The sequence below is a fragment of the Hyla sarda genome, chromosome 1 (genome assembly GCF_029499605.1).
Source record: "Hyla sarda isolate aHylSar1 chromosome 1, aHylSar1.hap1, whole genome shotgun sequence".
NCBI classification, from domain to species: Eukaryota; Metazoa; Chordata; class Amphibia; order Anura; family Hylidae; genus Hyla; species Hyla sarda.
The window spans coordinates 450,619,911-450,638,805 of record NC_079189.1 but is presented as its reverse complement, the minus strand read 5'-3'; the positions used below and the strand labels follow the sequence as shown (position 1 = coordinate 450,638,805).

Here is an 18,895-nt window from a genome sequence, read left to right as displayed (position 1 = left end):
TATTAGGTGAACCATGGTGTTCATTTTTAATATGTATGTTTTTATGAATTTTTTCTCAATAAAGCTTTATTAATTGTTTATCTATACACGCTGTTTCTCTGTGTTGTTTTTTTTTTCCAACTGAGATAAGGAGTAAAAGACAAAATATCTGACGAACAGAGAACTCTGGAATTTCCCAGTAGAGAAACTTCTGCCAAGAAATTAATGGGCACTAGATATGCAAATATATACGGACACAATGATCAAACAACCAATCAAAATGTAACATGCTAATTCTGATGTCATAACTAAAACTCCTTTGTCAAATGTAAAAACGTAAATGTACTTCCTGGATTAAACAGAACTCTTTAGGGGAACAGCTGAGTTTCCTGCTAAGAGAGAGAGTTATACGAACATCCTGTCTGGTGTATATTTTCTTATGTTGACACTTGGCAGTATATAACAGCACAGTAAGGATTGACCGATATTGATTTTTTAGAGCAGATACCGATAACCTGTGAACTTTCAGGCCGATAGCCGATAACTGATACCGATATTCCGTGCATTTTAATTCCCCCCAAAATATCCTTGGTAAAATGAAGGTGCATGTGTGTGTGGGTATACACTGATAAACTGTTTCTGTGGGCGCTTTAAATCACCCGCTTCTCTCCCCCTGCCTGTCCTGAGTCCAACCACCGATGCTACCACCCGCTTCTCTCCCCCTGCCTGTCCTGGGGTTCTGAGTCCAACCACCGCTGCTACCAGAGACCGCCGCCAGTGCCCCATTGCCTCCCCCATCACCGGTTTTATAATTACCTGTTCCCGGGGTCTGTGCTACTTCTGGCTCCTGCGGCGTCCTGCGCTGTTGCTGTGCGCTGCGCAATGACAAGTGACCTCCTCAATGCGACGTCACCGTCAGTGGCCCGGTGCACAGTGACAGCTCAGGATGCCGCCGGAGCCAGAAGTAGCGCAGACCCCGTGAACAGGTAATTATAAAACCAAGGATGGGGAGGCAATGGGGCACCGGCGGCGGTCTCTGGCAGCGGCGGTGGTTGGACTCAGGACCTCAGGATAGGCAGGGGGAGAGAAGCGGGTGGCGGTCTCTGGCAGTGGCGGTGGTTGGACTCAGGACAGGCAGGGGGAGAGGGGGAGAGAAGCGAGCAGCGGCGGCAGTCTCTGGCCCCGCAAAAGACGCTGCAGTTCATTCATTTAAAGCGCCCGCATTATCGGCAAGGTAATTGCCGATACCGATAACTTAGAAAATCGTGAATATTGGCCGATTATATCGGCCAAACCGATAATCGGTCGATCCCTACAGCACAGTCAATCACATTTGAAAGCCTCACCCTCGGGCCATCCTTAACAAATGTTGTGGAAGACTTATAAATGTTACGCCGAGCACTCCGGGTCCCTGCTCCTCCCCGGAGCGCTCGCGGCGTTCTTCTGTGTGCAGCGCCCCGGTCAGACCCGCTGACCGGGAGCGCTGCACTGTTATCTCCGGCGGGGATGCGATCCGCGTAGCGGGACGCGCCCGCCCACGGGTCGCATCCCAATCTCCTCACCTGCCCCGTCCTCCTACTGTTCTGTCCCGGCGTGTGCGGCCACGCTCTCTAGGGTGCGCGCGCGCCAGCTCTCTGAAATTTAAAGGGCCAGTGCACCATTAATTGGTGCATGGCCCAATCAGTACCTACACCTGCTAACACATAAAAACCCACTTCCCCTTCCTGTCCTTGCCAGATCTTGTTGCCTTAGTGCCCTGTGAAAGCGTTTAGTGTGTTCCCAAGCCTGTGTACCCAGACCTTCTGCTGTTGCCCCTGACTACGACTCTTGCTGCCTGCCCTGACCTTCTGCTATGTCCGATCTTGCTCTTGCCTTGTCCCTGTGTACCACGCCTGTCTCAGCTGTCAGTTGGGGTTGAGTCGCTATCGGGTGGAACGACCTGGGGGTTACCTGCGGCTGTAAGTCCATCCCGCTTTGCGGCGGGCTCTGGTGAGAACCAGTAACCCCTTAGACTCCCTTCCCCTGGTACAGCCCACGCCATCACCCCACTGACACAGAGGATCCACCTCCAGTGTCCTCGCTGCATACCAGTCCGGATCCTGACAATAAATGTGGTATAAACAGCATTAATCATTATTATTCAAGGCATTTGTTTGCAAATGAGTGGATGAGCGTCTAATTACTCAAAATAAGTGCCAAAAAGTGTAATACAGTTTAGCACAAATCTGATATTCAGTTGTAGGCATAACCATTATATATAAGTTGGCATCTTTGGTTATCTTCACTACATTTACATAAGACTATGGCTGCTCAAAATGTCCGCACATAAAATCTCCGTGCTGACATGAATGCGCCGTATTATAGATGGCTAAGCAATCCCTGTGGAGTGCGCATAAAGAATAAAATGGTTAATTTTTCTGTGGGAATCAGAATTTCTGTGCCAGAAACATCTGGCATGGAAATTCCACCGTGTGCACAGTGCAGCAGAATCCCAATGAATTAAATGGGACTCTGCTTCTCCAGAATCTCTGTGCAGAATTCCAATGCGGAATTCCGCACAGAAATTCTGAGGTGTGAACAAAGCCTTACTCTACGACCTGGTGAAAATCTCCTAAATGCTGCTTCTTACATCCCCACTGAGGCTCTTACTCTTTAGATTGGCTGTTTGTATAAGCATAAGGCCACCCTAAGCTCATAAGGAAGTTAGCACTTAAATAGCTGAATTCCATTATAAAAAAGGGACAGAATAATTATACGTTAGAAGCAACTAAACCACCAATAAGGAAACACTGATAACTGCTACACTATATGTTCCTTAATAAGTAGGCATTGTGTATTTGCTTTACATATCAGTCTAGCATTAAAAAAATTGAGACCCTGACCTTTACTGTAATTGCAAAATTTGTGACCTCTCTTTCCTTCAAAGAATAAAAGCAGGGAGACTGTATGTAGAAATAGGAGACAGAGATTATTTAGTCTGCAAAATTAGTCTGCAATGCTGATTATTTAATTGCCTGACTTGATTTACAGGTCCCGTAAGCCACTTTGGGCAATGCATGGCACTGTGCAATGACCTGAATATATATCTGTTTTTGCCAATTATATTCAAAATACTTTTGTAGATTAAAAAAAGGTAAACAAAATTTAGAACAAACTGCATTATTATATTTTCTACTGACCATGATATATGCAACTTGATTCTTTAAAGTCTGGACAACAGTGATGGATGAAGCAGAAATACATTTTAGTTGTATATTGGGAAGACCGTATTGGTGTCTGTTATTGCATTTACACCTTTATTACTTAAATGGGGATGAACTGCAATATCTGGTACAGCCCAAAGATAAACAAAAAACTGTGGCTTCAGTTTGAGAAGTCATTGAAAACCTCCCCCTACCGACAGCCGTCTTTGATTATAGACATATATCCACACTTATCTAGGCGAGAAATATTATTTTGGTCCACAAAATTATGAAATATATACATTTATAGGGAAGGCTCATTCCAAATGATATTACCATGCAGACAGAGTCAGCCAGTGGAACACCTATACCCAAGACGAAAAGTATAAACTATTAGTAAATATATATATATATATATATATGTATCCATTTAGACCTCGAATGCTTTTGCATTATTTACCTATAAAATTCAGAGAAAGGACTCTGCAAAGTAAACAACACATTGTACATGTGCAATAAGCTTATTCTGCTTATTGCATCTTTAGAAACTATTCAACTGGGGCTCTGATATTACTGTAACACAAACAATTCAACCAAATGCAGGGCTGCAACAGCATCCTGTGCATAATGGTGGCCCCACGACTACAGTGTAAATAGACTCATGAAACATACATATTTAGAAATGATGTGCCCTGGTGTACATTACGTAATGATCAAGCAACATTTGTTGAGAGCCTATGTTATGTAGGGTCTGGAACCTAGTAACTATACAGAACTTAGATCACTATAGGCTTCTTTAAGTTCGGTTTAGTGGAGTTAATATGTATAATGCCTGTGTGAAGCTAGTTAAATGGGGTTGTCAAATAGCTGCAGGAAATGTTATAAAATATAAAAGTTAAATATTACTCACCTGGTAAATCCTGGATGCTGATGCTGCGCACAAATCCGCACAAATCCCTATACCAAGCCCATTTTGGCATTAAGGACCAGGCCAATTTTATTTTAGCATTTTTGTTTTTTCCCTCCTCGCCTTTTAAAAGCCATAACTCTCTTATATTTCAATCTACAGACCCGTATGAGGGCTTGTTTTTTTGCACAGCCAATTGTACTTTGTATTGACACCTCTCAATTTACCATGAAATTTAGCAAATTTTCATTTTCACGTTGTACACTTTACGGTAAAAATTACATGTTTTGTTTATTTTATGGGTCAATACGAATAAAATGATACCAATAATTACATACTTTTCTATTATTGTACTGATTTAAAAAAAATCTCAAACTTTTTTTTTTTACAAAATAAGTGTGTTTAAAATCGCCCTCTTTTGACTACCTCTAACTTTTCAATTTTTTTTCATATACAGGGCTGTATGAGGGCTAATTTTTTGCACCATGACCTGTAGTGTTTTTTAGTACCACTTTTTTGTGAATATGTAACTTTTTAATCGCTTTTTATTAGTTTTTGGGGAATGTGATGTGACTTTTTTTTTTTTTGGGGGGGGGGGGGGGGAATTTTTTTTTTTAATGTTTATGCTGTTAACTATATGGGATCATTAACATTTTATTTTGATAGGGAGAACATTTACGCACGCAACAATACCAAATATGTTTATTATTTATTTTTTACGCTTAAAAAAAGTGGGGTGATTTAAATTTTTATTGGGGGAGGGACTTTTTTACATTTTTTTACTTTTATTTTTAACTCTCTATGTCCCCATGGGCGACTATCTATAGCAATCCTTAGATTGCTAATACTGTTCAGTGCTATGCATAGGCATAGCACTAATCAGTTAGATCGGTGATCTTCTGTTCTGGTCTGCTGGAAGTCAGGTCAGAACAGAAGACCCCGGGAGAGCAGCAGAGGCAGGTGAGGGGACCTCCGTTCGCAATCTTGGCTGATCTGATCTCCGCGGGCATCAGATCTGTATTGATAACAGCATCTGAGGGGTTAACGGCGGACATCAGCATGATCGCTGATGTCTGCCATTACCGGCGGGTCCCCACCTGCCGTGCATGACGTGAGCACGGCTTCGGTGTTCGGGTCATGTACAGATCGTAAATTTATGTCCTGGTGCACGAAGTACCAGAGCATCAGGACGTACATTTATGTCCATTGTCGTTTAGGGGTTAATTTGAGGAGAGCACCATAAAGGTGTGTAGACTAATAGGCCATTCATGCTTCACTGTGAATCTGGAAAAAAGGATATGCAAAACAGCTCTCTGTCGCCATCCTTTGGAGGTAGCTTTTCCTCCAAGTCGATGTTTCTGCTCCTTTCAGAATATGACTGCAAATTTAAAGGGGTTATCTAGGAATAGAAATACAGAGCTGATTTCTTCCAAAAACAGCACCACTCCTGTCCTCAGGTTGTGTGTAGTAGTACAACTTGGCTCCATTAACTTCAATGGAGGTGCAATGCCACACACAACCTGTGGACAAATGTGGTGCTGTTTATTTTTTTGTAGAAATCAGCGCTGTTATTCTAATCCTGAATAACCCCTTTAGGCTAGGTTTCCACACAGTTTTTTTCTGGATTTTTAATTTTTTTTTTTAAACTCCAGTGCAGTTTTTGAGCCAAAGACAGAAGTATACTGGAGCGCCTTCTGGCTTTTCGCTCCAAAACAGCAGTTGCAGTTTTCCAAAGAATGCCAGAAAAAAAAAAAAAACTGTGTGGAAACTGAGATGCAATACTATATGCAAACTGAGGACAAAAGTGCTGTTTCTAGAAGAAATTAGCTCTGTTTTTCTAATCCTACATAACCTCTTTAACCCCTTAAAGACAATGGATGTACATTCCCATTATATGAAGTGTGCTCAGGAGCTAAGCGTGGTTCATACTATGATGAACCAGGATCCGCGGCTAATGCCAGACATCGCCAATCAGGCTGATATCCAGCATTAACCCTATATCAAAGTTGATTGCGGACTCTAAAACAGAAGAAAGCTAATCCCGGCTAGCTCAGTGGGCTGAACGGGACTGCCACGGCAGAATCGTGACATTACGATTAGCTGAGAGGACAGCAGGAGGTCAATTACCTGGCTCCCCGGAGTCTGATCGGTGCTCCGAGGCTCCAATCAGCCATGGCAGGCTGGATGAATGAAGCGCTGATAACACTGATCAATGCTATGCAATGGCATAGCATTGAACAGTGTATGCAACCCAATGATTGCATGTAACAGTCCCCTATGGGGAATAAAAAAAGTTTTTTTTTTAAGTAAAGAAATGCAAATTAACCCTTTCCCTAATAAAAGTTTGAATCACTCCCATTTACCTATTTTTTACTCCATAATGACCAAGGACGTATATTTACGTCCTTGGCCGGCTCCCACGATATAATGCGGGGTCACGTGGTGACCCTGCGTCATATCGGGTCGGTCTCGACATGTATCTGAAGCCGCGACCCGGGGCTAATAGCGCGCGGCAGCCCTATTAACCCTTTAGACGCGGCATTCAAAGTTGAAAGCCGCGTCTAAAACGAAAGTGAAAGCTGCCCGTCTCCTCAGTGTTGCTGATTGGGACCACCGCAGTGAAAATGCGGTGTCCCGATCAGCTGGGACATGAGCGGAGGTCCTCTTACCTTCCTCCGGCGTGTCCCTTCAGCGATTGATTGCTACAAGCCTGAGTTGCAGGCTTGAGCAATTGACCGCCGATAACACTGATCAATGCAAAGCTATGGCTTTTCAGAGAACAGGGTATAAGATCAGTGTGTGCAGTGTTCAAGGTCCCTTTGGGAGCTATAACACTGCAAAAAAAAAGTGTAAAAAAAAAAGTTAATAAATGTCATTTAACCCTTTTCCTAATAAAAGTTTGAATCACACCCCTTTTCCCATAAAAAAAAAATTGTAAATAAAAATAAACATATGTGGTATCGCCGCGTGCGTAAATGTCCGACCTTTAAAAATATATTGTTAATTAAACCGCACGGTACATGGCATACGCACAAAAAAAAATCCAAAGTCCAAAATAACGTATTTTTGGTCACTTTTTAGATAATTAAAAAATTAATAAAAAGCAAATCAAAAAGTCCGATCAATACAAAAATGGTACCGCTAAAAACTTTAGATCACGCCAGAAAAAAATGAGCCCTCATACCGCCCCATACGTGGTAAAATAAAAAAGTTATAGGGGTCAGAAGATGACAATTTTAAACGTATCCATTTTTCTGCATGTAGTTATGATTTACGACAAAATCAAACCTATATAAGTAGGATATCATTTTAATTGCATGGACCTACAGAATAAAGATAAGGTGTAATTTTTACCGAAAAATGTACTGCGTAGAAACGGAAGCCCCCAAAATTAGCAAAATTGCGTTTTTTCTTCAATTTCGTCGCACAATGATTTTTTTTCCATTTTGCCGTAGATTTTTGGGTAAAATGACTGATGTCACTGCAAAGCAGAATTGGTAGCGCAAAAAATAAGCCATCATATGGATTTTTAGGTGCAAAATTGAAAGGGTTATGATTTTTAAAAGGTGAGGAGGAAAAAACGAAAGTGCAAAAACGGAAAAGCTCGTGGTTCTTAAGGGGTTAAATAAAATAATGTAAACAAAAACAAACATATGTGATTTTGCAGCGTGTGGGAATGTCCGAACTATAAAAATATAATTGTAATTAAACTGCACGGATTATGGCGTACACGTAAAAAAAAAAAAAAATACCAAAGTCCAGAATTGCATATTTTTGGTCACTATAAATATATATATATATATATATATATATATATATATATATATATATATGTATATATATATATATATATATATATATATATTTATCATTAAAACATTTATAAAAAAGCAATCAAAAAGTCCCTTCACAACAAAAATGGTATCGACAAAAACTACAGACCACGGCAAAAAAAAGGAGCCCTCATGTAGCCTCATATACAGAAAAATAAAAAAAAGTTATAGGGGTCAGAAGAGGACAATTTTAAGCATGCTCATTTTCGTACACAAAGTTATAATTTTTTCAAAGTAGTAAAATAAAACAAAGCCTAAATGAATTGGGTATTATTTTAATCCAGTGGACCTACAGAATAACTATTTGTCATTTTAGCTGAGTGGAAACGGAAGCCCCCAAATTTTGCCTTTTAGAAGGGGAGGAGGAAAAAAGAGAAGTGCAAAAAAAAAAAAATCTGTTGTCCTGCAGGAGAGATCGTGGGGGTTCCCAGCGGCGGGACCCCTACGATCAGACATCTTATCCCCTATCCTTTGGATGTCTGGGGGCGGAGTACCCCTTAAAGGAGTTAAGAAACATTGGCTTGAGGGAAAAGCTAGCCCCAAAAGATAGTGCAAGAGAGTCGCTTTGTATATCTTCCTTCCTTTAACTCATTAAAATGCATGCTACTTGTCTAAGGCACAAAATATTCATAATTTACAAGTTTCTGAATTGTAAATCTGACACAGCTAGAAGGGTCCCAATGTATATAACTGTTGTTTAACATACTTAAAGTGTACCTGTCATAAACAAAAACATTTTATATAATATAGATTATCATCATATGTATATTTGTAATATGTAAAATGTGTATATTTTTGGGTGAAAAATGCTGTCCCTGCAGCTATTGCCTGTGTGTCTCCTTGAGGAGACCAAATATAGGAAGTGTGGGTGCAGGGCTCTGTGCAGTGAGGCTCTGTGACATGCCCCCGACTCACATATCGGGATGATTAGCAAGCCAGGAGCCTGCACAGAGCCCTGCTTGTCCTGCCCTCACTTCCTGCATTTGGTCTCCTCACAGAGACACAGGCAATAGCTGCAGGGACAGCATCTTCACCCAAAAATATACACAGTATTTAACCAATGTATTTTACAAATATATATATATATATATATATATATACATATACATATACATATACATATACATATACATATACATATATATATATATATATATATATATATATATATATATATATATATATATATATATATACCGTATATACTCGAGTATAAGCCGAGTTTTTCAGCACGATTTTTCATGCTGAAAACACCCCCTCGGCTTATACTCGAGTGAACTCTCTGCCCTCAGTGGTCTTCAACCTGCGGACCTCATGATGTATCCAAAACTACAACTCCCAGCAAGCCTGGGAAGCCATCGGCTGTCTGGGCTTGCTCGGAGTTGTAGTTTTGAAACATCTGGAGGTCCGCAGGTTGAAGACCACTGCAGCCTTCGACATCATCCAGCCCCCCCTCCCCCTTTAAGTCTTGTACTCACCTCCGCTCGGCGGGACGTTAGAGTTGCTTGGTTCGGGACATCTGTGCTGCAGGGACCGCCCGGTGGGGAGGGATAGTCGTTCCGGGCTGTCCATCTTCACCGGGGGGGGGGCCTCTTCTCCGCGCTTCAGCCCCGGAATAGTCAGGTTGCCTTGACGACGACGCACAGGGACGTTCATGGGCAACGTCCCTGTGAGTCGTCGTCAAGGCAACGTCTCTATTCCGGGCCCGAAGCGCGGAGAAGAGGGCCCCCCCCCCCCGTGAAGAATGACAGCCCGGAACGACTATCCCTTCCCACCGGACGGTCCCTGCAGCACAGATGTCACAGACCAGTGCACCCTAACGTGAGGTAAGTGCAGGTGAGTGAGGTGAGTACAAAACTAAGTGCAGGTAAGTGAAGTGAGTACAAAACTAAAGGGGGTGAGTGGGGGCTGGATGATGTCGAAGGCCGCAGTGGTCTTCAACCTGCGGACCTCCAGATGTTTCAAAACTACAACTCCTAGGAATCCCGGACAGCCGATGGCTGCCCGGGCTTGCTAGGAGTTGTAGTTTTGAAACATCTGGAGGTCCACAGGTTGAAGACCACTGTTAAATCAGACATTGACAAGCGGTGATGATGAAGGGGGGGGGCTGATGACATGTGGTGATGATGAAGGGGGGGTGGGCTGATGACATGTGGTGATGATGAAGGGTGGGGTGGGATGATGACATGTGGTGATGATGAAGGGTGGGGTGGGCTGATGACATGTGGTGATGATGAAGGGGGGGTGGGATGATGACAAGGGGATGATGAAGGGGGGGCTGATTTCATGTGCTGATGATGAAGGGGGGTGGGATGATGACAAGGGGAAGATGAAGGGGGGGTGTGGGATGATGACAAGGGGATGATGATGAAGGGGGGATGATGACAGGGTAATGATGAAGGGGGGATGATGACAGGGTAATAATGAAGTGGGGATGATGACAGGCAGTGATGATGAAGGGGGGATGATGACAGGGTGATGATGATGAGGGTGTTAATGACGGGGGTCTGGATGATGACAGGGGGGATGATGTATTTCCCACCCTAGGTTTATAGTCAAGTCAATAACTTTTCCTGGGTTTTTGGGGTAAATTAGGGGCCTTGGATTATATTCGGGTCGGCTTATACTCGATTATATACGGTAATGGTATTATCTACATTATATGACATTTTTTTGTAAACAGGTACACTTTAAATGCAGCACTCGCCTATTTATATTTGTACATACAATATGTGTTTTTTTTTTAGATATGTTCTGTAGATGGTCATCTAATGTATTTGCAAATAAGATAAAAATACAATGCTTACTCCAAATATAAAGCCCCTTTCCAATCCCTCTGAAATTTTTCTCTTTACCTTTTCCAATGGTAGTTGCTATTCCATTCATTAACTGAGCAAATGCCTTATTGGGGGAGACTGGGATATCAAAATTATAGACTGTGCTGCTACTCAATAAGTCAATTTTTCCAGCTTGTTGGCGGAACTTTTCCAGCTCCTGAGAAAGGAGATTGAACTGTTCACTTTGTGTTCGGCATTTCTCCTCCAACTCTCGAACCTTGGCCTGCAAAAACATAAAAAAAAGCTTTAAAAACATAGTAAATAAGTCACAAAAAACCTTAACTCTGACTGTGCTGCAGGGAAATTGTAGTCTTATAAAAGTAAATGGACCAATATTATGTGCAGCAGCCACCCTGTGGGTTGAATATGACGCTTGGCATAATGCAGTAACACATCAATTTCTATTGAATTATTAGGAAATAGATTCATAACAGAGGCATTCATTTGGGGTCTGAGCCGTTACAATCTATTATATCTGCAAGACTGGTGTCTTGAAAAAAGGATTTTGGATAGAATGTGGAAAGAAAAAAGACTGGCAATGTATATAAGATTGAATAGTGTGAATACATGTAATATATATTCTAATTAAGGAAGTTTTATGATTAAAACATATAAAATAGATTAAGACTTTGGGTTTTTAAGTATTCCTTTTAAAATATTTAATAAAACTATTGCATAGAACCATAGTGGCATGTCACGTTATATAAAATCCATTATCTCTATTGTGTTTCTTGCTATGGCCAAGTTCACATCTGAACCAAAGTCGTTTAGAGCTTCCATCGCAGATTCCATTCAGATGTAAAATAGTTTTAGTAACTACAATTTTATTTGTCTGGTTAAAATCCAGTGAAATGACAGATACTAGCCTAAATACGGACCACATTTAAAGGAAATAGATTTTTGTTTCCTGATTACACCCAGATACTCAAACTAAATGTTTTTTTTCTAATCTGTTTCTATTTTCTGTTGTTTTTTCATTTAACTTTTTTGTACATTATTATAGGGGGGGGGGGGGGGTCATCTTGCTTATCCCCTTAAGGACCCAGCCCATTTTGACCTTACAGGGGTACTCCATCCCTAGACATCTTATCCCCTCTGTGCCGGATGACTGGAGATGCCGGGCGAAGGGTCGTGAAGTCAGGGTCAGACCCCACTCATAACATCACAGCCATGCCCCCTCAATGCAAGTCTATGGAAGGGGGCGTGATGGCCGTCATGCCCCCTCCCATACACTTGCATTGAGTGGGTCTGGCCGTGATGTCACGAGCCTCCGGCGCTGCACCCGACGCTCTAAACGAACGCAGGGGGCAGGGAGAACGCAGGGTGCAGGGAGAACGCGGGCGTCCCACCGTTGGGTATAGGGGATAAGATATCTAGGGGTGGAGTACCCCTTTAAGGACACAGCCATTTTTTTCAAATCTGACCTGAGTCACTTTCTGCATTAATAACTCTGGGATGTTTTTACTTATCATTCTGTTTTCGAGAAAGTTTTTTCCATGACATATTCTGCTTTATGTTAGTGCTAAATTTTCGTCGATACTTTAACTATAATTTCTTTGTAAAAAAAAAAAATCTAAAATTTCATGAAAATGTGGAAAATTTTACATTTTTCTGATTCTGAAACTCTCTGCTTGTAAGGAAAATGGACATTCCAAATAAATGATATATTGATTCACATATAAAATATGTCTACTTTCAGGAGGTATCATAAAGTATCAACAGGAGAGAGAAAGAGGGGGGCTCAATCAAATCAATGTATGGGTGCTGATCAGTGTACAATTTAGTACACAAGAACAAAGAAGAAAAAGTGTAAACTGAAAAAACATCAGCACACCAGTATATATAATTCAATTCAGACAATTCTTTATTAAGTACACATAATCCCCACAAAAAATTACAACTGTAGTGATAGGAAGGGAAAACAGTAAAAATCAATTAAAAATAGGCTCTTTAAGAGCCGAAGCACAACCCTAGAGAGGGGCCATGAACCCCATCACCTAGAACCTGGCACCCGTCTAATGTAAACTAGCTGATATTGCACTCCATTCAGAAAATATGCATGACATAGATATAATGTACAATCAAGACAACACAGGGAATAAATAGTAATGATGTGTCCAAATAATAAACATTAATATCAAGAATGTAAACAATATCACTATTATTTCCCAACTAATATTGCCACAATCCTGTTATACTTGCAGTCATGTGAAATGCATAGGAAACAAGTGTCCCAGACTGGATGGAGAGCCCAGATAGGTGATAATATATCCATGAGGACGGGGCCACAAGATACCTCATGTGTTCCGTCGCTGCCAAGGCGACTTCCTCAGAGGTGTTGTGCTGCCAAAGACCCTTCCATGTTATATATCCTTATCTTAATTAGAAATACCTTGCAGCTTGGCGCGTCTTAGCGCACAGTATTCTCTTCCGGTCTGTGTATGGTGACCACACTTCCGGCACCAGTGATGAGCTGGGAAGAATATGCCACATCACACGATAATCTGTGCGTATCGCATAGTAACCGGTGCGTCATGCGCATTATCACCTGAGCCTAGATGCACATCATGTGACTGCTGTGCATCACGTGAGTGCATCTGTTAAGCCGTATACAAGAAGTCCCTGACCTGCGGTATCGCGCATGCGCAATGTTCTATGCTCCTCTCTGTATTATACAGGTATGGTGGCGCATGCGTAATTAGCCGCCGAAGTATGATTACACAGAATAAAAAATATATTAGAGAGTAAATAATACCATGTTCAAGTAGTAATATATAGTCTAATACCGCATCAGGTACCTATATTAGATTCTTTAAATAAATTATTAATATTCATAAATTATGGTTACGGCGTATATGTTATTTACAAATGAGATCTACAGCGACGCATCTTATAATGATATTTTATAGCAATGATACAATATTGTTACAGCATATGCATACCAGGGTGGTCCACAGCAGCGCATCCTATAATAGTATTTCACAATGGCTATCCATATTATTTGCTACGCCCAGTGGTTGCAACATATATAGGGTTATATTGGATGACATCCAATGGCGCTTCTGCCTACATTATACTCCATAATTACTTATTAGTGTTTTAATTAGGCCAATAGTTGAAAATGACAATGTGCCAAGTATTTGTCAACCATAATAATAACCCTATAGTAATAATTTCCATATGTGATTACCCGTAGCCTATGCACGCAACCACTTAATGTTCAAAGAAAGGGAATGAGTCATGGTAGTCAGAATATTTATGTTACAACACATCCCATTCTTATAGGGTATCCTCATAAGGTATTGCTGCATACCCATATATTATAACTAGTATGATCTTGATCATATCTTGTCATCTAGGTTGCTACAGATGCACCAGTAAAGATATGACAAGCATGACGCTCCACCATCTGCAAGGTATATATCACACACAACATCAGTAGTTGTTATGGGGTCAAATATATTAATTTATGTCATACAAGAAAATATCCACAAAGAAAAGGTAGAAAAAAAGATAAATTTGGAAAATTAAGAAAAATAAATAATAATAATAATACTAGAATAAAATATACATTAGTATATCATCCAAGATTGGCTGTTGCATTTAAACAGGTCCATCAACATGATCTCGGGTCATGAAGTCCCTTAGAGTTCTCACATTACTCACCAGCATGTCCAATAGTCCAAGTAGGAAATCCATTTCTTTATTTAGAACTTTTTCAAAAAACAACAAAAAATTTGGTCTCAAATGGCTGGAGGTGCTCAACCTACTGCTGGGCGATATGGCCTAAAATTCATATCACGGTATTTTTTTTTACTATCGCGGTATCACGGTATTACCGCCTGTCCCCCCCCCCCCCCCCGCGAGTGGGGTCCCTGTGCCCACTAGCGGTGTCAAATGTGCCCCCCGCGAGCGCTACCATCACCGCTAGCGGGGTCCCTGTGCCCACTAGCAGTGTCAAATGTGCCCCCCCCCCCCGCGAGCGCTACCATTACCGCTAGCGGGGTCCCTGTGCCCACTAGCGGTGTAAAATGTGCCCCCCGTGAGCGCTACCATCACCGCTAGCGGGGTCCCTGTGCCCACTAGCGGTGTCAAATGTGCCCCCCCCCCACAAGCGCTACCATCACCACTAGCGGGGTCCCTGTGCCCACTAGCGGTGTCACAAGAATTCCGAGCGCGGCTCTGTTCCCCGTCCCTGTCAGCTCTTAGGGTACGGGAACAGATTTAAAAGCCTCGTGCGCAGCTAACGTAGTACTGCGCAGGTGCAGCACTACGCAAATAGCGTAGGGCTAACGTAGGCAGCGCTAGGAGCCTAGCGTTAGCCCTACGCTATTTGCGTAGTACTGCGCATGTGCAGTACTACGTTAGCTGCGCGCGAGGCTTGTGACACCGCTAGTGGGCACAGGGACCCCGCTAGCGGTGATGGTAGCGCTCGCGGGGGGCATATTTGACACCGCTAGTGGGCACAGTGACCCCGCTAGCGGTGGGGATTGATCGTGCTCTTTGGGACACAGTAAATGGATTAGCCGCGCTGGGCTCTACAATTCATCCGGAGGGTGGGGGGGGGGGGGGGGCCCGACCGGTATAGCGGTATGGGCAAAAATCCATACTGTGGGAGAAAAAAAACGGTATCCGGTTCATACCGATATACCGCCCAGCACTAGCTCAACCTCAAATGCGGTTGTGCATTTATACTGAGGGAACAGATCCTGCCCTTGTAGTCCATTGCTAGGGGCGATCCCCAGCATAAAAATGCATACAATGGAGGATGCCTGCAGCGGACTACAAGTGCCACAATAGAATCCTACACCAGATAGACGGTGTGGATGTGTAACAATTAGAATAATACAATACAGGAATATGGGTGCACTACTGTGGTAGATGTATACAATGACATTGGCTATCCCTCAACACTGATGTTAAAATGGAGACATTCGCCAGTATATCCTTGTATGAGGAAAATACCAGAGCCCGCACACCAATGCCAAGGTCCCGCGCCATTTTGAGAAACCTTGGCGTTGGTGTGTGGGCTCTGGTATGTCCTTCATACAAGGATATACTGGCGAATGTCTCAATTTTAACATCAGTGTTGAGGGATAGCCAATGTCATTGTATACATCTACCACAGTAGTGCACCCATTTTGCTGTATTATATTATTCTAATTGTTACACATCCACACCGTCTATCTGGTGTAGGATTCTATTGTGGCACTTGTAGTCCGCTGCAGGCATCCTCCATTGTATGCATTTTTATGCTGGGGATCACCCCTAGCAACGGACTACAAGGGCAGGATCTGCTCCCCCAGTATAAATGCACAACCGCATTTGAGGTTGAGCACCTCCAGCCATTTGAGACCACGTTTTTTGTTGTTTGTTTAAATTTTATACTTGGAGGTGTGTAGACTCCATAGTGAATGCGCCTTGAATATCTTCAAGGCAGCATTAGGATAGCACCTGTGAGGCCATGCACCTATATTAGCCAACTCAGGTGGGGCTTGCAGCTTGCCTCCCTCCTCCCATTGCATGTGTGCTCAGTCACGCTGGAGGGTACCTGGGAGGAGGCTGTGAGTCGACCGAATGCTGCCGTGATAGCCCACTGGCCCCTATTTTGCTTATCACGCACAGGTAGGATTAGCGATAGGTCCCGCGCCATTTTGAGAAACCTTGGCATTGGTGTGCGGGCTCTGGAATGTCCTTCATACAAGGATATACTGGCGAATGTCTCAATTTTAACATCAGTGTTGAGGGATAGCCAATGTCATTGTATACATCTACCACAGTAGTGCATCCATATTCCTGTTTTGAACTTTTTCCCATACATCGATCCATGTCCAATTTTACTCCAGTCCACAATTACAGATTGCCAATGCAGACCACACTGATGTCCCAGTTCACCCGACCAATCCAGACTAGGAGAGTGGATGCTCAAGATGATGGTATACTTAATTTTACAGAGAGAAGAAGGAAGTCATTATACAGCAAGAGGGACGAAGTCATCATTTATCCACCTGTGTATACTTAAATGGAAGTGCATGTCAGACAGTGAAAAATACTGATGGTAAAAAAAGGCACAAGAAACCTGGACCCAGAGATACCAGACCCATGTTTGCCACCCTCGTGAATCGTGACCTGAATAAGTGAAAGACATGTAATATGATAAAGACTCATTCAGGTTGGTACGTGAGTATGCAGTGAATGCTAATAATACAGTGTGTACTATACTCATGTGTCTAGAATATCTGTAACTAAACTGATTAATACATATACATGAGCAATAACCTTGTGTCCGTAACCGCAGCTATGCATATATATATATATATATATATATATATATAAGGGAATATATATAAAGGAATATATATACACACATACGCGTATGCATGAGTATATCTTTATGTAAAGAAATAAAGAAACTATTTTTATATATGAACAAGTGTATATAGAGAGTTTATGTTAATGACTAGAAAAGAGATGTGAAGAGATGTGATTATTATATATCTAGTGAATAATTATAAATTAATAAGAAGCGTGAAAAATAAGAATGTGTTGTGTATGTGTAGTGGTGTGTTACATGAAAAGTGAGTAATGTTATAATTGTGTGAATTATACCATGTGAAAAGTGATAGGTTGTGACTAGAGATGAGCGTACTTACAGTAAATTTGATTCGTCACAAACTTCTCGGCTCGGCAGTTGATGACTTTTCCTGCATAAATTAGTTCAGCTTTCAGGTGCTCTGATGGGCTGGAAAAGGTGGATACAGTCTTACGAAAGTGTCTCCTAGGACTGTATCCACCTTTTCCAGCCCACCGGAGCACCTGAAAGCTGAACTAATTTATGCAGGAAAAGTGATCAAATGCCGAGCCGAGAAGTTCGTGATGAATCAAATTTACCGTAAATTCGCTCATCTCTAGTTGTGACGTGTGAAAGAGTGATGGGTGTTATGGTACATGAAGTACATGAGGAATGGATCTGGGTCCAGGTTTCTTGTGCCTTTTTTACCATCAGTATTTTTCACTGTCTGACATGCACTTCCATTTTAGTATACACAGGTGGATATATGATAACTTCCTCCCTCTTGCTACATAATGATGACTTCCTTCTTCTCTCTGTAAAATTAAGTATACCATCATCTTGAGCATCCACTCTCCTAGTCTGGATTGGTTGGGTGAACTGGGACATCAGTGTGGTCGGCATTGGCAATCTGTTATTGTGGACTGGAGTAAAATTGGACATGGATTGATGTATGGTAAAAGGTTCAAAATAAAGAAATGGATTTCCTACTTGGACTATTGGACATGCTGGTGAATAATGTGAGGACTCTAAGGGTCTTCATCGCCCTAGATCATGTTGATGGACCTGTTTAAATGCTCTTATGGCAAGCATAGAGCATGTAGACTTTGGAACTGATGTCCTATTCAGACAGGACATAGGCAACAGCCAATCTTGGATGACATAATAATATATATTTTGTTCTATTATTATTTTTTCTTTTTCTTCATTTTGCTAATTTATATTTTTTTCTAATTTTTCTTTATGGATATTTTCTTGTACGACATAAATTTATATATTTGTCCCCATAACAACTACTGATGTTGTGTGTGATATATACCTTGCAGATGGTGGAGCGTCATGCTTGTCATATCTTGGCTGGTGCATCTGTATCAACCTAGATGACAAGATATGATCAAGATCATACTAGTTATGACATATGGGTATGCAGCAATACCTTATGAGGATACCCTATAAGAATGGGATGTGTTGTCACATAAATATTCTGACTACCATGACTCATTCCCTTTCTTTGAACATTAAGTGGTTGCGTGCATAGGCTACGGGTAATCACATATGGAAATTATTACTATAGGGTTATCAGTCCTAAGATAGGTACCTGATGCGGTATTAGACTATATATTACTACTTGAACTACATTCTTTGTTGGTGCCCATAGAAAGTATGTTTACTGGATATGTCATGGTATTATTTACTATCCAATATATTTTTTATTCTGTGTAATCATACTTCGGCGGGTAATTACGCATGCACCACCATACCTGTATAATACAGAGAGGCTCATAGAATATTGCGCATGCAGGTCAGGGATTTCTTATATACGGCATAACAGATTCACTCACGTGATGCAAAGCAGTCACTTGATG

The 18,895-nt window shown here is 41.7% G+C and overlaps 1 protein-coding gene across 26 annotated transcripts in view; it reads right to left on the bottom strand.

The window, feature by feature from the left end:
- RIMBP2 (RIMS binding protein 2) overlaps positions 1-18,895 on the bottom strand; it is a 970,948-nt gene that overhangs the window by 271,996 nt on the left and 680,057 nt on the right. For all 26 annotated transcript variants that reach the window (XM_056533442.1, XM_056533333.1, XM_056533398.1 and 23 more), the window contains one exon: positions 10,757-10,961. In XM_056533442.1, the coding sequence (XP_056389417.1) occupies positions 10,757-10,961 (205 nt within the window). The remainder of the gene's footprint in view (positions 1-10,756; positions 10,962-18,895) is intronic.